The 26,264-nt window shown below is 35.0% G+C and overlaps 1 protein-coding gene and 1 non-coding gene across 2 annotated transcripts; one reads left to right on the top strand and one right to left on the bottom strand.

Annotated features, from left to right (window-relative positions):
• Positions 1 to 845: 845 nt before the first annotated feature.
• Positions 846 to 25,511, bottom strand: LOC143389943 (transport and Golgi organization protein 1 homolog). Its single transcript, XM_076842650.2, has 24 exons — positions 25,450 to 25,511; positions 19,432 to 19,563; positions 17,197 to 17,218; positions 16,198 to 16,286; positions 15,880 to 15,957; positions 15,683 to 15,793; positions 14,376 to 14,447; positions 14,091 to 14,195; positions 13,326 to 13,448; positions 13,119 to 13,227; positions 12,025 to 12,080; positions 11,846 to 11,936; positions 11,540 to 11,678; positions 6,702 to 6,803; positions 5,782 to 5,842; positions 5,632 to 5,667; positions 5,488 to 5,555; positions 5,276 to 5,376; positions 4,955 to 5,092; positions 4,117 to 4,185; positions 3,937 to 4,013; positions 3,740 to 3,811; positions 2,156 to 2,318; positions 846 to 1,159 (listed from the first exon to the last, which is right to left on the bottom strand). Exons 1-24 carry the CDS (start codon positions 25,450 to 25,452, stop codon positions 846 to 848), a joined length of 2,331 nt encoding a protein of 776 aa, XP_076698765.1. The 5' UTR covers positions 25,453 to 25,511.
• On the top strand, positions 22,305 to 22,412 carry LOC143389957 (U6 spliceosomal RNA). Its single transcript, XR_013090192.1, has one exon. It is a non-coding gene; the product is annotated as a U6 spliceosomal RNA (small nuclear RNA).
• Positions 25,512 to 26,264: the final 753 nt, after the last annotated feature.

The raw sequence follows: 26,264 nt of genomic DNA on the forward strand, positions 1-26,264 counted from the left end.
TTTACTGTTGTAATGCAATAATGGCAAAATCAGTAGAACTTCAGGTCAAACAACTCTTGCTACTAATGTAAACTCATTCTCAGAAAACCATTCTCACATGGACAGTCATTAGAAAAAAGAACATGAATGTGCTACAAAAATAGAGCCACAAGACTTCTCACAAGTAAAAGAAATTCCTTTGTATAAGTCCACAGTTGACCAAGGTCCAGCCTCCTTAACAGTGAGCAACAGGAAATATGCTGCCAAGTCACCATCTTCAGTTCTGTGAGTTTACATGTTCCCCAATGGCACAAAGTCTCATGATGATCCAATGAATCAACAGACACTTGGGAAATATTAATATACAATTTTTTATGAACTATTACAACAAAGAACTTCAGCAAGAAAGAAAATGAAGTTTATGATCTTTGAGTAAACATTTTTAGCGTAACAGTCTCTGTGACCAGATATTTAAAGAGAAAAAAATCAAGTTTATAAAAGACCATTTCTCTGTCATCAACTGGAATACACTAAAAATAGGATAATGGAAATACATGTTCTTAAAGCATTTCCACAGGAAATGTCCATAATTATGACATTCTAAATCATTTAGCAATTGTACATGCTACATTAACTAAAACAAAGGTATTCCTTATTGCATATTTTAAAGTTGGATGGATACTCTAGTTTAAGTGGGGGATATTTAGGGGAAAAATATTTTGGCTCCAAATGTATACTGCGCCAAGGCAGCTTCATTCTAAAAACATAAATCATTTAAAATAAACTTTTATATTTTGAAGCCAATAATCCTTCAACATAATGAATAGTTCATAGTCCACTTTCTGACTAAGTGTCAGAGGTTAATTTTATGGGCCCTGTTTTAAGGCCTGTGAACAGCCCTCACTACTCTGAGAATCGGGTGTAGGTGGAGGTTCATCTTTAAAGCCTGAAGACATTAAGTCTTTTGCAGCAGGTGGTGGCCCATAGTCTTGGAGACCATGAGCTGGGGGTGGTAATGGGGCACCAGGAATGAAGTACTCTCTTGGGCCAAATGAGTCTAAAGGTCTAAATGGTGCAGGCCCTGGAAAAAAATCACGAGGGTCTAAAGGCAAATCCCGTTGTCCAGGTGGAACACCTGGTGCATATTCTCTGAAACCTATTGGTGGACGCATAACAGGACCTGGAAAATAAAAAGGAAGTTATGTAAATACCCAGAAATTTCTGAACTTGGGTGATTTCAAGTATGTTAATATAGTCTTTAATTTCTCCCAAGCCTAGAACATCCTGACTTGCCAGATGAGGCAAACTGAAATGGAACAAGTTTAGGTTATAGCCTGGCCAACCAGCCATGAAGCAACATATTAAGGATTTAAACATGGCTCTACCTAGCTCCAGGCTTATCTTTTTTCTTTCCCTACTATATAATTGCAGAATTAATTCTATCTCATAAGAGCTCCATTTATATTTGGAAGTACTATATTACCATGACAAGATGATAGATTATGAAATAAGGAGTTTACTACATCAAAGAAATTTTGATAAAAGGAAATCCCACTATTTATTACTGTATCCATTAAAAATTCATGAAGTATTTCAGCATGGACTTTACACATGCCATCAGAATCAAGGTGCATGCCCTCCTGGAAAAGGCCTTCCACAGCCACCTAATTAAATCAGCAACATTTATTAGGTCACTGTTAAATCCTCCTATTTAACACTTCCCTCTGACTTTTCTCAAGGTAAGGAGGGTTTCACTTTTCCTTTTCTATATTCAATAACCTACTGCTTATGCTTCCATTATGGGTGATTACAAACTTTATGTTATAGGATTTTCATATCTGTGACAAAATTTTAAGTTATGGCATGTGTCTCATCCACCTTTCCATCTATTGCAGTGCATATCAACATATTTTCAACAAATATCTGCAGAAGTAAGATTTCTGGCTTTTCTCTATATAGCCCCTTATCCTTGTCTATGAGATAGCTATTGCCTATCTCAGTATAAGATTATGTAGTGTCCCATATGTCCCAGAAAACTGGAGGAAAAGTTAAAATGTACTCAGCTGTATCCTTTCATTATTAAGACCTGAGATAGCAACCAACTGTTTTAGCAAGCAATAGAAATGAAAGATGAATGTGATTTATAAGTCAATCACTACTGTTCAGATCATCATACCAAATGGTGGAGGAATTGGCCGAGGCCCAAAAGGCCCACCGAGCTGAAATGGCGGTCCATACCAAAAGGGAGGTGGTGGAGGCCGTCCCATCGGGGGGCCCATAGGGGGGCCCATGAAGGGTACCCCTGAGAAAGGAGGGGGCCCTTTCATAGCCATATTAACCTGCAATTTAAGATTTGAAAGCAGTTAAAAGTTTTTAAATTCCTATGTATTAAGACAAAGTACCAACACCGATAAAAGCTAAAACCCAAAACAGGACCTGTCCAGAGAACACCATCAGTGCAACAAAGCTCTACCCACCCCTCCTGTGTATTCCCACTGACAGCTTACAGAAGTTAGAAGGATTCCACAAGAGGGAGCACTTTGTTACTGATTATATCTGCACAGGAAAGGGAAAGGCAAGAGGACTGGCAGAGGTTATTAACAGAGGTGATTTCTGACCAGTATGTCATGCTGTATTCACTACAACCTATTTCAAAGGGAGTCACCCCTCCCCATCACTTCCCTTCATCACAATAGCTCATTACTTCCATATTAAGAATGAACAGAATAAAATGAATAATCCATTCTCTACCCATGTAATAATAGCTACTATTATTACAGCTAGCTATTCAGAGTATCTTCAGTAAGTCTTTCATATATTATTCAAACTCTGAGATCTTTAAGTAGACTGTCTTGTTTTAAATAAGAGGGGACAAAAGCAAATGGATTATCATAATTTATTGAAGGCCACACTGCATATTAAAGGATCTCAATCCCAGGTTTGCCTCCAAGTCATGCTTTTCCCACCTCTACTCCTCTATAACAACGGGTCTTTGCTCTCTTTTAAATCTTCTACTACAAAGGGGTTTGGGGGTCTTATCTAAGCTGCCCTTAGATTGCTCCAGAGATGTATATTCCTGAATATGTATACACTGGAACTTGAGAAGTATTTTCCAACACAATGCTATATACACAAATTAGGAAGACAAGGTTTTAATATTTACTTTCATTTACTGTACACCATTTGAGATATTGATTTATCATTTCCTATGAGTAGTGGGTTTGAAACTAAACAATTAAAAATTTATTTTATTATAGAGCTGCAGAAGACCTACCAGATATAATAGCAACACAGTTACAAGAGAATGCACTTATGTGAACAAATGAGACCATTGCTTGGGACTGGCTCAAGAGGTCATTTCAGATTATCATTGTTGCACTGAAACAGTATTTCACTTTCAGAAAATCTGATACCAATCTAATTCAAATCACTCAAAATAGGGTTTGCAAAAATGGAGGAATTCTTAAATAGCATTCTTCCAAACAAAAATAAAAATGATGAATTATATAATTTATAATGAATTTACTTTGCCTTAGAACATTCGACACAAAACACCATATAAAGTTAGAGTGATAACTTTTCACATTCTGTAGTTCATTATAGTTGTACACACTTAAGCCACATTTCCAAGTTAAGGAGAGAAGTAAGCTCAATATTGCATGCAGTTTAAAGCAAACAAGATCAGTGTCATGCTCTGAATATCCTTCCCAGAAATGCACAGAATAAAACCCAATTCAGTTCTCAACCTCTAAGTACTTACTCCAACTGGATGCTCAGTCAAAGAAGTAATGGTAGAAACTGAGGGGGTCTCAGGTTCTTGGGGAACAGTTTGCTTTTTAAAAAACAAATGGGATACTACAAATAGAACACAAAGAAGGATAAAGCAAAGAGCAAGTACTGTAGGAAAGCTACATGTTCCTGCACGACCACGTGATTCACAGTAACTACAGAACTTACCTTGCCCTTATCCATCACCTTAGCTGGAGAAGAACTTCTGGAGCTGCTGTTCATGTGAGCTGGACCACATCCTGGGTCTGTTAGAGATCAAAGAATGGATTCAGACTTATTCTAACATGACAAGAATAAAAATCCTGCATCCACAATTACAGATTCTTTGAAATTACTTGGTCTCTTTACCAGAGGCAACGGGTTTCCCAGATGCCTCAGAAGACCATTGAGTACGAGGTAAAGGTCCATCCATTGACCATTGGGAAAGAAAGATCAGAGCCCTTGTACGTATTTTTCAGAAGAAATAAACCACTGGTGGACAGGTCAGGGTTCAACAATAACTAGAAAGCAACATTAAAAATGGGTTGCCCAGGGGTTGGGGTCATAGCTCAGTTGTAGAGTGTTTGCCTAGCATGTGTGAGGCACTGGGTTTGATTCTCAGCACCACACCATCTACAATTAAAAATATTTTTAAAAAAATGGGTTGCCCAATACGTAAATCACAATTTATGAAGAGACTTAAGTAAAATAAAGAACTGCCTTGGGTTGTTAGAACAGCAAATTAAAACGTACTGGTCCTAAACTTTAAGCTATAGACTTGAAGTATGTGTAGGTTGGCTTTTCTTTAGTCTGTATAACCTGACTTCCAATCTTACCAAGACTACAGTCCTATTTAGAATTGGAAATAAGACTCAGTATTTCATATTGGAAATATGTATGCTACATAAAGTTTAAGGCTACTTTTATAATATTTGGGAAAGGAACACCATAGAGATTTAATTTAAAGATAAAGGTTTACACTTCACAGTGTAAAATTTAAAAGAAAAAAACAATACAGGGACCTCCAGGAAAAAAAAAATGTTTTCTATTCTAGAACAGATTTTACAGAAAACATTCACTAAGATAAAGAAATTATCTTCTATATATTGTACAGGCCCAAATGCTATGTTTTCATTAGAATATTCAAAAGGGAAAAAAAAACAAAACCTTGAAGCAGTTTACTATAAAGCAACATGTGAATGCTCACCAAATCCATTTCTAGGCATATCTCTTTGATTAAGAGTAGCAGAAGGAGGTCTCCCAACTGGCTCTGCTGTCAGTGGAGGGGAACATTCTCCACCACTCACGGGGGATGGATCAAAAGAGCCATTATGGCTCAGTGGACCTAAAGACAACAATGCTGTGTTACTACTTTAAGGCAGCCTTCTCCCTGACACCAACCCCCTCACCTCCCGCTTTAGCAAATCATTCAGATTATTTCATAACCATTACACACAGAAATAAAAAGTAATTTACATACATTCTGCACCAAGAAATAAAATAGCTCCTTTTACAAAGTGCCCCCTACCTCTCTGAGGAGGATTTTGTAAATTTGGTCTCCCCGGCATTGGTTTTACAATCACAGGTTCATATTGCTGCATTGTCATCTTTTGGGTCATTTCCTGTAGTCTTGAATATTGAGAAAGAATGGGCTAAATTATGAAACAGCAATCATAGATAATATCTAGCATAACCTTAAAACACTATAAAACACACAGTAAGGTACCAAAAATCACATACTTCTGTCTCAAATTAGCAGCTTCCCTTTTCTCTGCAGCTATAGCTCTTTCTGCAGAACGAGCTTTGAGCTATTAAAGAGAAAATATTCAAATTCAGTTGTGGTAGGCTATGCAAAAAATAAAGAAAAGGGGGAAAAAATCTTACCCAATTATCATGAGCTTTCTTCTCATGCATAGCAATCTGAAAAAGACAACACATTAAAAAAATGTTTTTAGGGACTCATTATAATAGCCTATAATTGTCTGTATTAGATATCAAAAAATTCTGCAACTACAGGACAGTATTAATTACTACCTGGTTTTTAAATGAGCACTCGGTTTTCTGTAATTCCTCTTCCATCTCTTCAATTCTCCACCTAAGAATTACAACAATTGAATAAAATTTGAAACATTCTGACCATTTTCCCTTTATTCCATCAGCTATACTTTTAAAGAATTTTATCATACATAAAAAAACATTTCTATAGTTATATGAATCCAGTGTGTTCAAAACTAATACTACAGGCCAGGTGCAATGCCACATGCCAGTAATCCCAATGATTGGGAAGCTGAGGCAGGAGGATCACAAGTTCGAGGTAAGTCTCAGCAATTAAGTGGGAACCTATGCAACTGAGACCCTGTCTCAAAGTAAAAAAAAAGGTCTAAGGATGTAGCTTAGTAGTAAAGCACCAAAAATAAATAAATAAATAAATAAATAAAATAAAAACCTAATACTAATAACTTCTTTATCATTTAATTGCTAGAGATTCTGAATTGATAAATTATAATTTCCTTAACTGTTCATCAGTGTGTTCTCAAGTAATTCTGCTAGAAATATCTTCCTCCTTAAAACTTTTTTTCTTTTTTTTCAAATTATATCCATAGAAGATTTCCAAGGTCTATCAAATGCCACACTTTTGTGGGTCTTGATATAACACACAGCAAACTGATTTCTTAAAGAATTACTACGACATACAAAACCCCCAGAACTGTTTGCATTGACCAAGTTCCCTATGGTCTTGCCCATTGGGTACAAGTAAATTTTTGTTAACATTTTTCATTTGTTAACTTGAAATTTATTTTTTCTCCTGTGTGAATTGAATGTGTTCATATCCTCTTGTTATTTATACTTCCATGCTATTTTCTTCTATCTACATAATGTAAAAAAAAAGATTAAAAAGAAAGCTAACACTAATTCATTAGACATTGACACCCTCCTTTAGAAACTGAACTCACTTGTAATTTTTAACTTCCTGTACAGCGGAAACCTCCTTTTCATCTGCAGCTGACAGCTGCTGCTCTTTTTCTAGTCTCTCACATTCTTCTTGACTCAGTTTCCTAAAATAAAGCCAGGTATCAAATCAAAAGTTTCTCTTTGTGAATATCACTTCCCCCAATTCTATAAAATGCTTAGGCACATAAAATAGGAATTCAAACCTGCAACTTCATAAATCAAACTCTGGCAAATCACTTACATTTTCTAACTTCTCCTCTTAATTCTCTACTTACCAGTAAATAAAATAAATGTGAAAACAACATGTGCCCCAAGGGCAAGTCTCCTGTGTGTAAGATAATAAAAACTCACTTTACTTCAATGTGGAAGATCAGGACTGATCAACCTAACATAATTAAACATATTAGGATAAAGCAGGGGATAATTCTTTTCTCATTTCTGCCATGGGTAGGACACTAAGTATATCTTTGTCATGGAGGAACTCTTTTCTCAATCCAAGACTGGTACCATAATAAAGATATAGTCAGTCAAAGAAAAAATCTTCTAGAATATGTCTTTTAGGTATGCAATTAACCACAGAACATTTTTCACACTTTAGATATCTATTTCAAAAGAATTGTAAATTAAGCAAAAAGACAAATCTGAGTTTTGATAATGTCTATCAACCAGAAAAAGAAGCCAAACTGACCCACTATCAGAGTATTATCTACTGACAAGTTTTAACTCTGATCATGAAACTCAAGATGTTCATCTACTGACACAAAGTAGCCACATTTAATGATTTAAAAAATACTATTTTCTGCTATCCTTGTACTACTTTAGCCATAGTTCCAATTCAAAAGATAATTAACTTGAAACTTAATTTTCCATAAATCAGAAGAACTACAGTTAAAAAGGATTACTGTAAAAAAAGGGGGATTATATATTCTTATATAGCTTCTCATTTAATTCTTAAGCAAGTATTTTATGAGTGGCTATAATATACTAGTTACCTTGTAAGATGCTAAAGAATAAAAGAGCTCACTGTTTCAGGTATAAATGATGCCTAAAGGAATATAATAATTTTCCCCACTGGCTAAAGAAGGAATATGGAGAAAACTGAATCTTGAAGGACAGAGAGAATTTTGTTTCCAATTATCAAAGAGTTAGTCTGAGAGCACTAAGAACAATCAAAACATCTTTATAAGAATATGAAATTGTGTTTGAAGGGATCCAAGCTAAAAAGTCAGTGAAGATATATGTATGTGGCCAAGATCCATTAGAAAAAGGAATCTCAGAATTACAAGTAAGGCTGGCACTTTAAGGTACTTTTCTCCTATTAAAGATAACACAAAGATATGAGTCTGAACCAAGCCTTCATTAAATTCCTGGGCTTAGAGGAAAAAAGAGGCTACCAATAAAGGGACCCTAAATAAAAGCCCTAGTCTTTGAGTTTAGATTAGAAAGTACTGCACACTTAAGTGATGAACAGGCAAAAAATCCAAAAGGAACAATACTGAAACATTGAAAAGACAAGTCATTTTTCAATTATCTTAATTGCTGACTAAGTTTAAAGTGACAATCTTACTCAAGTAACCTCAACACTTTTCTATAAGAAGATAACTTCATCTTAGTCCTCAAATTTTATATATAATTATCACAACAATGTTGGCCAATCAAAACTGACCAGGCACTCCATAAGATAAAATTCTGTGAGAAAAAATCCCACAGAAAAGGAAACCAGCTAATGGGGTTATCCGCACATGTTTTAAAATCACTGTGCTTTATATAGTCAAAAAAGTAAAGTAAAGATTATGAATTTCAGGGCTGGGAATATAGTTTAGTTGGTAGAGTGCTGCCTTGCATGCACAAGGCTCTGGGTTCAAACCCTAGCACCACAAAAGAGGAAAAAAAAGATTATGAATTTTGTCAAAGGATTAGAAACTATAAAACCAAGAAATAGTTGGGTGTGGTGACCTACATACAGTCGAAGATACTCAGGAGGCAGAGGCAGAATTATGAGATTAAAGATAGCTTGGAAAGCAGTAAGACCCTAGTCCCTTATGAGAAAGAGCAAGGAGTCTGGGGAGGTAGCTCAATAGTAGAGCACATGGCTCAAGGTCCTGGGTTTGAGCTGTAGTACTGAAACAGGACTGGGGTTGTGGCTCAGTGGTGAAGCACGGGCCCCACATGTGTGGGGCACTGGGATCAGTCCTCAACACCACATAAAATAAATAAAATATTGCGTCGGGCTGGGGATGTGGCTCAAGCGGTAGCGTTCTCGCCTGGCATGCGTGCGGCCCGGGTTCAATGCTCAGCACCCCATGCAAACAAAGATGTTGTGTCTGCCAAAAACTAAAAAATAAATATTAAAATTCTGTTTCTCTCTCTCTTAAAAAAATCCTATAAAAAATAAAATATTGTGTCCATCTACAACTAAAATAATATTTTAAACCCTGAATTTTTTAAAATCCTAAACTCAATGAATGATTTTAGCAGCAGATTTGGGAAGTAAAATAAATCCTAGCACTTTTAAGACAGGTCAGAAGAAAATATCCAGAAGAAGTAAATCCAGAATGTAGGAGGCAGGGGAAATCAAATTCTAATATGCATTATTATAATCAGAAGAGAGAATGAGGTAAAATCAACATTTAGAAAAAGACTCGAAAATTCAAGAAGTGTTTAATGGTCCCAAGCAACATAACTGCAAGAGGAAAAGTGGGTGGGGTGGGGAAAACTACACCTAGGCACTTCCCAATACAACTGTTAAAAAAACAGAGAAAGGACTACAGAAACTAGGGGAGGGATAAGACCAAACAACAATGATAATGGACTCCTTAAAGAAAAAATTTAAAACAGATGGTAATTAATTGGATATTTTTAAATTGCTAAAACTAAGTAACAGTCAAAATTCAGTAGCCAAAAGAAAGATCCTTTAAAAATGGAAACTGGTTTTAACTCTAATCATGAAGTTCATGTCAACCTAATACAGATTATAAAGGTAGCAATATTTAGTGGATAAAATACTATTCTCTGTTTATCCTTGTACTACCTTTGATACACTAATCAAATCTATCATTAAAGGACAATGTTCAAATAGAATGAAAATAATTTCAAATAAGAAACCAACAGTGTAGAATGCAGAACTACAGAAACTTTAAATATGTGTATAAATTGAATGAATATCTTGTGGAGTTCACAGTATATGAAGTACTAACATATAATGCCACAACAGTTATCTGATTCAGGAGCTACTTAAAGCCCATAAAAAAAATAATAAACCTATTAATCTATGTCAGGTTTTTGTTAAATCCAGAATATATACCATGGCCTTTAAATTATGAGAAGATGAATAAAATTATAATTATATAATTTTAATTCCATTATAATTTATGATTACATCAAGCTTATACAGGGGATGAGGAAAATAATTAAAAATATTTAAACTATTAAAAAGATACAAGGAAGAAAAAAAGAACAGGTCATCAAATAGAAAGCAAATTCTTCATAAACCACAGGCACATATTGACATGGACAGACTTATATTTAGAAAGTCCACTCAAGCGGCTATAGAGAAAACTACTAAGAATTTGAAATAAGTTATATACAAATATAAAAAATGGAGAATGAAGACAGATGATCTAGGTTAGAAACAGAAAAGATGACAGAGGCATGAACTAACATAGTACCTGGGGATGAGTAAAAAGAGTACAAACCACAGATGATGACTGAATGAATTTTGGAGGAGTTGAGAAAAATAGTGCTACAATTTAATTGTATTACAAAGAAAATTAATTGCCATTTAGGTCATTCAGATTACTAGTAGGGACAGAGAAAACAAGTGTTCTTTTAAAAAAAAGTGATAAAATGAGAAATGTTTCTTTGAAACTGGCCAGGAATTTAGAACTGGCCTGAACAAAAATTTGAGATTCTAAAAAGGTCACTTGGAGATCACAGAATTTTAGAAAAGTTAATGGAAAGGTTTCAATATTTAATGCATTAATTAGGCAGCAGAAGTCTAAATACCTAAAAATAGTTAGTTCTGTAAGAAGGTCTGTCTTTGCTTTACAAGATATATATATATATATATATATATATATATATATATATATATATATATATATATATATATATATGCCGAAGAGTAAAATCAGGTGCAAACAAATAAAATCTGACACAACCTATTTTTAGAGAATTCAAGTATTTTTGTGGATTAAAAACTTCAAATGAACTTTCAAAATATAACTAGCTCCACACTAAGAAGATTAATATATAAATATATACTACAAACAAGTACTTCTGTAATCATAACTCCTAAGGTCCTTGTCACAGTTCAATTTTGTGTGAACATCTGAGATATTCAAGTCCAAAACTTGTACCATCAATAAGTAAATATTATTCTTTTTTGAAGTTTTTATTCTACTAAAACATGTCATTCCAAATCACTCAGTATTTTTAAAGGTCCAGAGTTAGAGATACAAGTTCAAAACATTAGAATTACATAACTGATCACAATGAAAGGTAATTAAAATAAATAGGGGGATCATAGAAAGGGTCCAGAACTTTGAGAGGTATTTCCACATCAGTGACTGTTAATACCTTTTTACCACTTCCTGTCTTCATATGAATTTGACAATTGATTATGATGTCCTCACAGCCTTAGTTTATGGTTCCAACTACCTCAGGACTCTTAAGACTGACGATGGAAAGAAAAATGCAACTTATAGGAAACAAAACACAAAGGAAAAAAGACAAATCTCTACTTATTACAACTAGAAGAAATTGTAAATAATCTTAAGAAAAGATAAAATTATCTGTTAGTTCACACAGTGATAACAATAACAAACAATGAAAATCTTACTTTTGTAGTGCCATCTCATTTTTCTTGTAGAGTTCATTTAAAATCTCCACTTTCTGCCTTAGAGTTTTGCATTCCTCTTCCAGTCCAACTTTAGAAGACTGTAGTGAATTGCAGTCACCTTCTAATTTCTTTATTTGGTCTGTAAAGGATAAAAGAGCTTATCTCTATATGTGTACAAGGACTTAAGAACTTGTTTGAGGGAGTAGTGCCAAGAAAAGAAGCATGAAAGCAAGAAGCCATTCTTTATCTTTCCAATAAAATTTTAAGTCTTTCCAACATGGCAATTTCTTCTCAAGAAGAACCCACCTTCTAGATTATATTTTGTGGACATCGAGGCTCTTAGCTTAAGTTGTAAAAGTTTTAGATCCTCTTCAACTACTGATATTGTAGTTTGTGTCTAAAAATTGTAGAAAAGAGAGATATTCTTAAAAGTGAGGCACAGGAAGAATTTACAGGCACTATGGGACTCTTACAAAGAACTATACCGGAGAGAAATCCATCATCTGCTTAATTTGATCTTTGATCTTCTCATTCCGATCACCTAAAAAACAAAAGACTTTAGCTTTTTCTTTCCTTACTTTTAACTCTATATTCTCCTAACTTCCCCAAACTAAATAATGATTGTGTTTAAACACCAGAAGAAAAAAATCAATTAAATAACTAAACTGATTAGACTAATGACTTTTAAGAGAATTGCAAGCTTAGATTTAAAAAAAAAAAAAGAGAGAGAGAGGTGAATTTCAGGCTGGGGTTGTGGCTCAGTGGTAGAGTGCTCACCTAGCATGTGTGAGGCACTGAGTTTGATCCTCAGCATAAAAATAAATAAAAGTACTGTGTCTGCTTAAAAACAAAACAAAAAAAGGTGAATTTCTAGTTTGCACAACTAAAATGTTATCTATGCTATTCTTGTAAGATAAAAGCTTTTCTTCTCTCTCAGATCTATCTTCACCTGGGCAAGTAAGTGTCTTATTTAGAAAGATCCAAACCTCTATTTTCTCCCTGAATCTACTACCAGGTGTGGTTTGAAATACTTGCTATGTAAGCAATATCCAACTTGGGAGAAAACATCTGGAAATGTTTTCCTCATCAGTAAACACTGTTACACTCCCTCTCTCTAGCTTTCTGATAGTCTCTAGCCTCTGTTCTCACAGCCTTAGTTTATGGTTCCAACTACCTCCGGACTCTTAAGACTAACTGTGGACCTTAAAACCACAGAGCCATAGAGATGATGAGTATCAAAATCAACTATCATCTGCATAAGTTAAGAAATAAATTTCTCTTACTGTACAATGTTCAATACTCTAAGTATTGTATAGGATGTGACTATTGTAACTGCAGTGTACTTACTAGTTTTCAATGGGATAGAAAAAGTCAGTGTTCTTCACATGCCTATTGCTACATTATACCTCAGCAACCCACCTCTGCCAATGCAACAGACATATCTATAGATCCAGTGAAATGTGTCTACAACCCTGAAGCTTAAGAAGAAAATAAGCTAGCTGAAAAGTGGCATCTGTGTAAATACTTTTAAAGACAGGAAAGCAAAAAAAGGATTCAACCTCCCTGAGACTGATCTTACCTGCTACCTCTCCGTTGGTTAATTCATCTGACTCATCTTCTCTATTTTGATCCTCAGATTCAGATTCACATTGTAACCGATTCAACTGTGTGATATAATTAGTCAAAGCCTAGAAAAGAAGCAAAAGCTTGGAAGATTCTCGATGTTAATTCAGAAGATTTCAGGAGAATTCATGAGATGAAACATGTATTTGGAGTATAAACTTACAGTAATAGTATCATCTTTGTGATTAAGATCTACAAGTAAATCTTTCTGGGTCTTCTCAAATGATTTGATGTGTTCACTGAGCTCAGCATGTGATGTACTCCAGTCTTTGACTTCCTGCTGCAACTGAAAAGTCAAAACACATGAATTCCAGTGGGTTAGGGAGGGGTTTCTGCACTGGATACATCAGGACTACAAGACTTAGACAAAGAAATAGAGAACCATACTCCTCGGTGGCCTGCCTCAATCGAGGGGGTTGAGACCTTGGTTAAGGAAGAGGGCAGAGTGGCCCCAACTCTCACAGCTGCAGTAAGAACATCAGAGCTCCTAGAAAGTTGACCCTGTTTATTGCATTCCCCAGAAAATTGCTGCCAATTCAAATAATTTACCTCCAGCAGGAATGGCTGGGCACATATGACTGTCTCCTAAATTTAGACTCCTTATCATGTAACCTTCCCTTGGCCGGTGAATCAGTAACTACTCAAAAGAGGATCATAAAATACTTAATTTTCTGTTTTAAAAAGTTTTTTTGAGGCTATGCAAGTTAATAACTGATTGACATTTGATAAGAAAAGCAATTATCCAAAAATCCAAAACAGATGGAGAACATATATATGCACTCAATTTAGGGAGCATGTTTAAACTTTGCATATATAGAAAAGGTCCTACATGAATATTCCTTACCTCAGAAACAGATCCAAGAAAGATACAAGATAATGATATTCACTTCTCTAGTTTACATTATGTATGACATCAAATTTTCTTTACCTGCTCTTTCGTCTTCGTAAGCATGGTATTTTCTTTCTGAAGCTGACAGCATTCCAACTTCATCTTCTCTTCACGAAGCTTAGCTTCATTAAGGACAATTTTAAGCTAACGCAAAACACTACAGTTAGTGAATTAATTCCAAAGAAAAAACAAAGTTATACTTTCCCAAACCAGACATCATATAGTTCTCATTTTTTGCACATTTTAGCACACTTCAAATTTTTGGTCCGCAACAAAACTAAGATGTAGTATTAATATCCCGTTAGCAAGAGTTGGCAGCTTTACCTCTGAAAGTTCAGAAGTATTCACTGAAATGACATCTTCAAGCTTCTCTATAGATTTCTTATTTTCCATTATCTGCCAGGTGAAAACAGAACACAAAATATGCATTAGGATTTTCAGTAGAAATACTGATGTGTGTGTGTGTGTGTGTGTGTGTGTGTGTGTGTATGTGTTTGTGTGTGTACACACACATATATACTAAAAAATATAAACACAATAAAATATTTGTCAAGCCATCCCATTACATTTCAGGTAAATGCAGGGGATCCAGCTTTGGACTAAGCAAAAAATCAAGAACTGAAAGAGATGAGGGAAAATGAAGTCATAAATATTTCATGGCATCCACAACCTTACTGTTTATGAGATAACCAGAAAAAAAGGTCAAAGTATAGAAAATCATAATGCAATAATAAAATGTTTTAAAGCATAGAAAATTAATTAATTACTGTTTCAAATAAACCAGTTCAAATTAGTAATTTTTTTTCTAGTGATAGAGAAAAAAATTTCCCAAGATCATTTTTAAAATTTTCTTACTTGAAGTAAAAAATGATAAAATTTAAGGGAGAATAGACTAATCTCACATACAGAAGAATTCCCAAAAATTTATAAAGATATACGCTCCTTAAGGAAGTGGACATAACTCTGCAATCTTTGTTTGCAATGCCTGGGATTGAATCCTGGGTCTCATGCATGCTAGGCAAGTGCTCTACCATGAGCTGCATCCTGAGCTCGTAACTCTTCATACTTTAACTGTGGGCTGTGCATGGTAACTTCCAAAGAATATAATATGAAAAGGATTGGAAAGAATTTTTACAGTGGAGAAATCTGATAAATACTACCTCAGCTAGGTGATCAAGCTTACTTGGGGGTAGGATATTTCAGAACACACTCTCTACTATCTTTTGCAACTTTTATGTAATTACAGAAACTTATAGAAATTGAAAATGAAATATGTAAGTAAAATTTTTGTAAGTACAGAAAATTGATTAATTCATTACTCTTTCAAGTAAAAAGTAAACAAATACTGTTCAAATGGACAATAGTTTTTAAATTGATCTGCATCTTTCCAAGGGTAGAGCAAAGCAATATGAAAATTATCCAAGGTTGCGAATAAAAATATTTCCTAGGCCCATAAAAATAATTTGTTGTATCAGTACTTAAAAGTTCCACAAAATGGGCACAGAAGTGGGTTCAACTTCCTTGACTCCTAATCTTACTTTAGTTAACAGCTGGACTAAGTTCAACTTAACCAGTTTTACAAAATATTTCAAAAGCCAAATTACAGCAACACTTAGCAGCAAAACTCTTACCCAGTCGTGATTCTTAGCTTTCTGTTCTCTTTCAGATTCTAACATAACATGAAGACTTTTAGCTCTCTCATCCAGAAATTCTTTAGCTTTTTCAAGAAGCTTTATTTTATCCTGGGAAAAAAGGTGTCAAGATTACTCACTCATTACATTTACTTTTGAGTTTAGAATGTAATTCCCCCCAAAGAAGGGATTTTTACCTTATATTTAGTTGCTTCATCAGAAAGAATCATATTTTGTTTCATGGTTTCTTGGACCTGTTTCTTTGATTCCTTCATCTATGTAAATAAGGCATTCAGAATTAAGATACACAAATTATAGTGCTACTATACAAGTTACTTCCAGACAAGTGACCCTTTCCAGAAGAAAGCAGTACATAATACATATGACTGCTTAGAATTTGGGTGATTTGTAGGAAATAATGAAACAAAAATTTTAAAATACGATTTTTAATTTAAAACAGGTAGAAATGATTCAAGCTAGAACCAAGGGAGAAAGAAACAAAAAAATAATTATACCTTCTCTTCATACTTTGAAAATTTGTGTATCAGTTCTTCATTTTCTTTCATGAAATTGATTATCTTTTGGGAAATTTGCTGTTCAGTGACTAAAAGGGGGAAATACACAAGATTATTACAATCACTAAATGAAATTTAATTACTCAATCTACTAAAAGCAAAGACATGTTTTATGGTACTATGAGGAAATACTTCTTAGCATAACTATTATGCTTTTAAAAAGCAATCTATGCTTATTAGCAATAAGAGTATAAAATTATTAAAATTTAAGAAAAATATAAGAACAATGATATTTTGCTGGGCGCGGTGGTGCACACCTGCAATCCCAGTGGCTCAGGAGGCTGAGCTAGAAGAATCCCAAGTTCAAAGCCAGCCTCAGCAAGAGCGAGACACTAAGCTACTAAGTGAGACTTGGTCTCTAAATATAGGGGGTTGGGGATGTGGCTCAGTAGAGTGCCCCAGAGTTCAATCCCAGGTACTCCTCCCATCCAAAATGATATTTCAATTTAAGCTTATTTCACAGATGGGAAATACAGTAAAGTGTTGTAGCTTGATATTCCTCCCTTCTCAAAACACTTTCTTTTCAGAAAATGGAATCATTTAATTCTTTGCAAAGAAAAACAGAAATGAAAGCATACTGATTCACATTACCATTCTTTAAATTATCTACTCAATTACTTAATGCATGATTAAATCATTAGCATAGAAATACTCTTCAAATGTAATACATCTGCATTACATCAATATTCAAAGTTAATCTGCCCCAAATTAAAACTTATCATCTCCCTATCCACAATTTGTTCCTCCTCTTTATCTCCTATCTCAGAGTTGGAACCATCATCATCTACTCTATTATCCATGCTAGCAACCTAGGAATAGTAAAATTTTCAGGAGGTAAAAAAGTAATAGACATTAAAAGTCACTGTATCTACTTCTAACATACATAAAACACACATCAAACACCAATACAATACAAGTTTAAGAAACCTAAAAATTTACCTTGATATACTCTATCTTTTACCTAGAAGAGAGAAAAAAGATTAAATTTGATGTCAAACATCTGCTCAATAGAAACAGCATTCCTAAAACAACAGTCAGAATCATAACCAAGTGAGAATTTAATAACATTCTGGTTCAGGATAATAAATTTATAGGATTAAAAATAAGTAAAGGTTAACAAGCATTTTAAATTTAATTGGTAGTGATATTTCATAAATAGGCTCTGACATGAAAACACTAAGATATGTACCTTATTTCACAGTAAAGATGTGTGTGTATGTGTGTGTGTGTGTGTGTGTGTACTCAAAATCATTTACTTGAGAATTCTAAATAACCAGGATAAAGTCTAGAAACAATGACTATTCAAAAGGAATCTGAGGAAACAATATTAAAGGCATAATCTTTGTACTAAGATATGCCACTTTCACTCACCAGAAAACATATTAAAACTCCAATTTAAATTTGGCTATTGGCTGAATTTAGAAACTAAGAGGCTACATCATCTTATTTCTACAAACCATTAAATATATAGCAAGAAATCTGAAAGGGAAGACTGCTAGAAGAAAATGCACAAGCAACAAGAGAAATGACAATTAACATATTATGGAAAGGACAAAAACAATCATTTCCTAAAGACAGCAATAAACTGCCTGATAATAAAACCTAAGCAGAAATTTTTAAAAAACATCACTAAATTTCTTTGTAACTTAGCATATACTTGTCCTTTCAAATGTTATAAATGGTGATGGGATACTCAGATGTGTCCATGGATCATCCATGGGATCTTCGTAATAGGAAATTGCATTCAGAAAACTCCAACACAGAAAGAAATGGCATTTCTTTAATGTCATAGCCTTTTACTCAAAATGACAACAGAGGAAAATGGGAAGTAGCATAAAAGCAGTCATCTAAGGAAGAGACTAAAGCTCCAAAGTCAAATGCTGAAACTGAGAAGCAACAACTAGGAACCAGATCCCACATAACCTAGTGAAAAGAGAAACAGGTCCCGGGGTTCTTGAAATGAAAGAAACAAGAGAGAAATATAAAGTGTTTTCATGTTTTTCCCTTCTCTTTATCCTTCTATTTCTTTTTTCCTTTTAGCTGAGAAAAAGTTCAATGAGATTGAACTGTGAAAATTCCTCACAGGAATCCAGGAAAATGATTCTTCTATTTAAGAAGGGAATACTTTTTAAGAGATTTTACACTCAATTGTACAAGGAGAGGAAACTTATCTTAACAATGATATGTCTGATATAATTAAGAAATCAGAAAAAGAATACTCAGATTTGAAAAGATTTGTATCCAATGCTTTTGGCCTCTTTAACTGTTAGGCTTTTCATATGCAAAGTCCATTTACCTAAAATAATTTTCTTCCAATTATGTTAAATAACTATGAAACAGAATGACCTACAGTAAAAACATAAGTATGTATAAGCTTATATATATATACGCTTATACATATGTGTACACACATACAGAGATAGACTAATTCTGCTCAGAAAAAAAAGACTTAATGAACAAAACATTTAATGGATTTTTGGACAACACATAATCTATACTTACAAATAAAAAGGTATTTTCTGAACATATGATCAAATCATAAAATCTGGGAAAAATATATATAAAAGACTGGAAAAATTATCTCATCTCCTTTTTCTCATTTTACTGTATTTCTTTGTCGCATTTCCCCCTGTTTGTATGTGTCTATATTAACATACAGTTCATCAACATTTAAATCTTAGTTTCTGGTTTTTTTTTCCACTTCACATTTAATTGTGAGCATTTTCTGTACCTCAAAGCTTTGAAATAGATAAATCTGCCTACTATTCCATTAAGCAAAACAATAACCCCTAAATGAATTATGTTGTGCTAAGTCTTCAATCTAATACACTGTTCCATTGAAAAACATTACCAAAATCTTCAAAGCATAGTTATTTCTTTAATATAGATTACTAGACATATATGCTACATAAAAGGATATTTATCTAACCTATCCCATCTTTTATCCGACTTTTAAGACTTCTGATACGTATGAAACTACTGGTCAGGATGGCTGTAAGAATTACCAGTTCTACCAGCTGCACCCACACTAAATTATTTTATAAGGTTAGTTTGACTTAAACCACTAATTTGTGTTTTAGCAACTGAAAAGGAAAAAAAGTGGGGGGGGGCAGTGACTGTATAAAATAATCCTTGTGCTTATGTGCTAAGGTATAAGTAAGTTAATTTACTCACAACAAGAACAGTTCTCCAAAAGAAAATGACAAAGGATACCAATCCAAAGAAAACAGTGAAAACTACAGGCTCCCATGGTAGTCCATAAAAATCAGGCCCAGGTTGATACTCATCAGGCAATGTAGTAAACAGCTGAAACAGACAAATTAGAAGAAATGGGAAACCTTAAATTTATAACAAAACAGTCACAAAGAATCATGGCAATTCTAAACCAACCTCCTCATCAGAAATCCACCTCCTCAATATTTTCCAATAGTTTCTTCAAGAGAAAGGATACTGGCAGTCTCATATTTTTTGTTCACTTACAGTGTTTTCAAGTATAATGAATCTAAATACTTTTTTAAAAAAATTATTTATGTATCTTTAGTTTCAGGTGGACACATTATTTTGTTTTTATATGGTGCTAAGGATCGAACCCCTAACCCTAACCCTAACCCTGACCATAACCCTAAATCTAACCCTAACCCTAACCCTAACCCTAACCCTGTGCCTCATGCATGCTAGGCAAGCGCTCTACCACTGAACCACAACCCCAGCCTGAATTTAAATACTTTAAATTGAGCATACATTTCCAGTTTGTAACAGGCCCTATATCATCACATTGTCTAACACCTGGCTAGAATCCCTCTGGATCATTCTTTTCTCTTAGATAACCTGGTTTTTATAATTTAAAAAATACATTTAAGACAAAAACTTAAATATATGAAAGAACTAATTAATTTTATGGCAACAAATAAAAACAATGAAACAATAAAAAGATTTCAAGCCCCTTTGGGTATCATTTGATAAGCTAGAAGAATACCTTAATATTCTGAAAAGTGTTTAAATTAAGAAAAGGAAACAAATATTTATCTCCTGCCTTAACTATACAAACCAAATATCTGTGTAAAGAATAATTAATCATAGCCAGGTGCCGTGGCACACACTTGTAATCCCAGTAGCTAGGGAGGCTGAGGAGGGAGGATAGCAAGTTCAAAGTCAGCCTCAGCAAAAGAGAATTGCTAAGCAACTCAGTGAAACACTGTATATAAATAAAATACAAAATAGGGCTGGGGATATGGCTCACTAGCCAAGTAGCCCTGAGTTTAATCCCCAGTACCCCCCCCCCAAAAAAAAGAATAATCAAATTTTTATTTGTGTAGGCATCCCAGCCTTTAAATGAAGAAAGAAAAATCCCAGCAACTCAGACCATTGCTATTTTGCAACCTATAATATATTAGCAAATCTCACCAACGTCACTGTTGACTAGTGGTCAACATCAAAGGAGAGGACATGCATATGTCAATGCAATATTTCCTATTAAGTTTTCATAAGAAACAGAATTGAACCTAAACCTGACTACCAATTTCCAAGAAATATAAAGCAACAGAGAGAGGCTGAGGTTGTTAGCTCAGCACTTGCCTAAAACGCATAAAGCCCGAGGTTCAATCCCCAGCACCACCAAAAAAAAAAAAAAAAAAAAAAGGCAATAGAGAAAATAGGTTAAATTGTTGTACCAGGGGGATTGTCATTTATTCACCAAAACTACAATATATCCTAGAAGTCCCACAAACATATTTTTTTCAATTATTGCAAAAAGTTACAACAAAAGGAGAAATCAATAGATAGTAACTTATATGAGACTTGTTCTCCCACTGAAAGCAACCAGAAAGTTGGAATATATATATTTTTGGTACCAGGGATTGAACTCAAGAGCACTTGATCACTGAGCCACATCCCCAGTCTCAGCCCCATTTTGTATTTTATTTAGAGACAGGGTCTCACTGAGTTACTTAGAACCTCACTTTTGCTAAGGCTGGCTTTGAACTCGTGATCCTCTCTCAGCCTCCCGAGCCACTAGGATATTAAGGCATGTGCCACCATGCCCAGTCAAAATATATTTTTAAAGAGCTATTTTTCAGATAGAAAGCCACAAGGTACATGCAACTGTCACCACTAAGAGCAGGAGAACAAATAGGTGAGCATTCTACCTTGAGGCACCCTCTAGACCTCAGTTTGGGAAGGGGAACCCAAATGGGGCCTAACAGTCTCACTGAGGAGAAAGAGACCAGAGTTCCAGGAGATTAAGCAGCCAAAAACATGTAGAGAAAACTACCAGAAAGATGGGAGCCACAAAGAAAAAGAGTTCCAGAAATCTGCATGGAGGTGGTCTTCAGTTTGGAGCTACATTCTAAGCAGTACCCGCGAGGGCCAAGAACAACTATAAGCTAACCAATCCCACAGTTGGCACTGAGCTGTGAGAAGTCTGGATTCCAGCTAGCCAGAGAGAGTTGACATACAAAAACAGTATGGTCAACAAGCTCATGAAGAAGTATTTGATCCAGGCATGATGGCACATGTCTGTAATCCCAGCAATTCAGAAGGTTGAGGTAGGAGGATCCCAAGTTTGAGGCTGGCAACTTATCAAGAGCCTAAGCAAGTTAGTGAGACCCTATCTCAAAAAAAAAAAAAGTTCACTCAATATCATTAATTATCAGGAAATAAACTCACAAAGACATACCCACTAGAATGGCCCAAGTGAAGTGAAGATGAAGTGGAAGTCTCCTAAATTGCTGGTGGAAGTATAAAATGATTGTGGTCATTTTTTAGCATGGCTTGACAGTATCACATAAGATAAAAACATACATTAAACGTAGGAGGCAATTGCACTCCTAGATATGAGTCCACTTATAGGGGCATATATATGAAATAGTACTGTAGGAAAAATGAATCTCTAGTTTAAAAAAAAAGTTATCAGTGGTTGCCTGGAACAGGTGGTGAAGGAACTCACTGGGAAGGATCCCAAGGAAACCCCTTTTCTAGTGAAAAAACTGTTCTATATCTTGATTATGGTAGTTTTTACATGGGTATCTACATTTGTTAAAACTCAGAGTGTGATTGCTTTGGCAGCACATATACTAAAATTGGGACAATACAGAAAAAAATTAGCATGGTCCCTGAGCAAGGATGACACCCACATTTGTGAAGCATTCCATAGTTTTGTGGAAACAACCCTTCAACAGATGAATGGATAAAGAAACTGTGGTACATATACAAATGAAATGTTACTTATAGCATTAAAAGAGAAAAAAATTATGGCATCTGCGGGTGAATGGAAATATCAGGCTAAGGGAAGTAAGCCAATCCCCAAAACCAAAAGCTGTATGTTCTCTCTGAAAGTGGATGCTGACCCATAATGGGGGTGAGGTGGGTGGCAAGGGGCATGGAAAGAATGGAGGAACTTTGATTGGGCAAAGGGGAGGTAGGACAGGCGAGAGGGCATAGGGATAGGAAAGATGGTGAAATGAGATGAACTTCATTACCCGAGGTACATGTAGCACTACTACACGTGTTGTGCACAACTAGGAAAAGTTTTGTTCCATTTATGTACAATGAATCAAAATGCATTCTGCTATCATGTATAACCAATTAGAACAAATTAAAAAAAAAAACTCACTGATATTGGCTATCAAGGAATTACTGTTAAGTTGGGTGATGGCCCGTGGGTTCATTATACTATTCTCTATGCTTTTCTTTAAAGCTTTTCTAATTAAATTTATTTTTTAATTAGTACATAGAAATAAACATTATAATTATTGAAGTAGGTAACATGACATTTTGATGCATGTATACACTATGTAACGTTTAAATCAAGTTAAATATATCTACCTCCTCAAACATCATTTATGGTAAAACTTTCACAATCTTTTCTTCTAGTATTCTGAAATGTACAGTATGTTATGGTTACCTATAGTCCCCTATTATTCTCTGCTCTTATTTGAAAGTTTCCATGATAAAAATACTAAAAATAATTTTTAAATTAAGATATAAGTTCAAATATTTAAAGGATTTCTATGTAGAAAATAATTCACTTTTATAGAGGAAATCATGTGGAGGAAAATTTGGAGTCAATACAAGGATGAACTAAACAACAGAAGAACATATAGCCTTGTAAGAGAGTGACTCATGCTAGGAAATACTGGTGTACAGGCCTCATAACTACTCGTCAGGGCCACAGTAAAGAAAATTACAGCAATGAGTGAGAAACTAGACTAACAGCCTTCCAAGGTTTCTTCTAACACTAAGATTCTACTAAGATTCCATTGATCAATGACTCTGATTGGTGCACATCTCCCAAACACATCAGAGCCTATTACTCTCCAGTCCTATCAGATATCATACTACTTGTTTAAGATTTTACATTGACTTGTTCATAATTTTTACATATATTATTTAAGTCCTTTTCTTAAGGCTTTCAAAAATCACAATCATGCCTTATACCTGTTAGACTCTTTTAGTCCTCGCACAATGTCCTGTACATACTGGGCCATCAAAATGCCTTTTTGAAGGCTCCTTTCAAATCAGTCTCGTAACATTGTGCCCCTTCTTTGCCACTCACGTCAATGTCTTACCTATCACTGCAAAATCACTGACCATACCTGCACCACATTCGTGTACCCCGACCTAGACCTAGAGGAGGGCTCTGTGCATACCTAAAAATATGAATAAAGAAATCCTTCCCATATCGTGAGGCTGTAAACTTTCCAAGTGATGTTGATTCATTCTGATAATCAAATTATGACTGTGGAAGACTGCTTTAATGACTGGAAATATCATTATTGTAACTGCCTGGCTTGTACATACTCCTTACCCAGGTGGCTGCCACCACCATGAACAAACATGGAGCCAACTGAAAAATGATTCATTTCTCCCCATCACATCTTTTCCACCCTGGTGGTCTTTCCTCCCCAGGTATTCATTGTCTTTATACCACCTCTGACTGCCTACATGAGAATTAGGGGGTGCGTGGGGGTAAAAACCTTACAAAATGCCAGACACCTCACCAGACACTTTACCTTGTCAAATCATTTAATTCTTATGATTGGAGTAAGCATTATCTACATTTTTCAGATGGGGAATCTGATATTCAAAAGTTTAGTTATTTGCCCAAACTTCTAAATGATAACCTTGGGATTTGAAACCAGATCTACCTGGCTTCAAAATCTATACATTTTACAATGAAAACAACAACATCACTTTTCTTACACAAGTCTTGAAATAACACAACCTACAGGAAACAACTTCAGTTGAGAAGGATTACTGTCACAATGGCCCTAGGACCATCTTATCCTCCAATCTCTAAAAGCTTTCTCATTCCTATTTAAACTCTAAAAGTCCAATATCAACAAATACCATGAGGGTGAGGTAAGTCCTAAAATGCTTAGATAAGCTTCTAGACAGATTAAATGTCTTGTTTGGATCATGATTTTCTTTAGAAAGGTCAGCCTTAAGTGATTCTTTCTAAGAAACAGATCTAACCTAATTCCTTTCATTCTTAAAACTTTCTAAGGATCCCCACTATTAATGGTCTAATGCTACTTTGGCTCATGACTTCCTTTAAGATTTGCTGGCCTCTCCAACAGACCATCCCCCTCCAACTTCACACTTTATACAACACCAACGATTCACATTCTCCTGGCCTCCCCAAATATCCTTTTCTTCATGTTTCCATTTCTCTGAACACATTTCTTCTGACTGCCAGCTTCCCCCACCATCCTCCACCCCAGCCTGTCTAATCAACAACAAACCACATGTCACACTCCTGTTTGCCTTTGCCTGTGCTTCAAACACATCTCAACTACTTTCTGACCTTATTTATCACCCTTCCAACCATAATAAATGCATTTATGGACAATAATGTTCTACCATCAAATAAATACCTCTCTTTCTGCCATTATCTTACTGTGTTTCAAGTGAATGCTATTATCTCCCTGCCAGAATGAAAGGTTCTGAGGGGAAGAACCAAGTTTTTACAGGTGTACAAATGTCCAGCCTTGGTAGACAGCAAATCTTCCTCATATGCTAAACTAAGTAGCCATTAAGCCACACCCCTATGGCTTTTGTTTTAGGAGCTATCTACTCAAAGGGTCAGGAGTCATTTTCATAAAGACATTTTAAGTTCTTCACTTCATGACCAGAAGCCACTTAAAAACTAATAAATAATCAACATTCTAATTGAAGAAACTATGTCAAACTTACCATCTTAGTGAAATAAAGCAAGAATGAATATAACAAGGAAAGCACGTTGTCCAAAAGGGTGGCATCTGCTGGCTCTTCCACCTTTGTCTCCTTTAGTTGCTTTTCTGTATCACCATCATCAACAGGAGTACCTTCTGTTATAAGTAGCTCTAAAGTTGAAAGGGGAAATGGCTATTTTATTTTATGCTATAGAATAAGAATTGTCTCTCTTCAGTTTCAATATTCATCAAGTGTTTCACTATATATGAGTCACAGTGCCTGGAATATGTGGCTCTCCTAAAGATAATTAACACAGAGAAGAAAACTTCAAAATCCTAATTAGAACTGTCAGACCCTTCAATTATAAAATGAACAATCTCCAGTCTACTCTCCACTACTTCCATGGCCATACAACTGCAATCAGAACAATATTTACTAAAGGAAAATTTTTAAAACCAGAGATACATAGACAGGGTCACATTCAACAAACATGGGTTTAGTGCTGGTGAAACTTTGTGTTAAAAATTTTAGGAAAGCTGAAAGAGAGGGAGTCTTGGTTTGCAGATTTACAGGTGGAATGAGCCAAGGCTTAACACAGCATCTGGCACCTGGCAGAGATACTCAACAACTATTTATTGAGTGGACAGATGAGAGCTATTTAAAAAGAACACAGTAATACCAAGAGAGACTAAAGAGAATTGGGTACAGACCTGCATTGAGGCTCTGTGAATGAGGTAGAATTCCAGTTAGACCTGAGAGCTTGTAGGGGTGGAATTTCATTATGAGTTACATGAGCCTGGGGTACATTTGATTAAACAGCTAGGAGTCCAACATGC

This window comes from Callospermophilus lateralis, unplaced genomic scaffold (genome assembly GCF_048772815.1).
Source record: "Callospermophilus lateralis isolate mCalLat2 unplaced genomic scaffold, mCalLat2.hap1 Scaffold_74, whole genome shotgun sequence".
Classification (NCBI taxonomy): Eukaryota; Metazoa; Chordata; class Mammalia; order Rodentia; family Sciuridae; genus Callospermophilus; species Callospermophilus lateralis.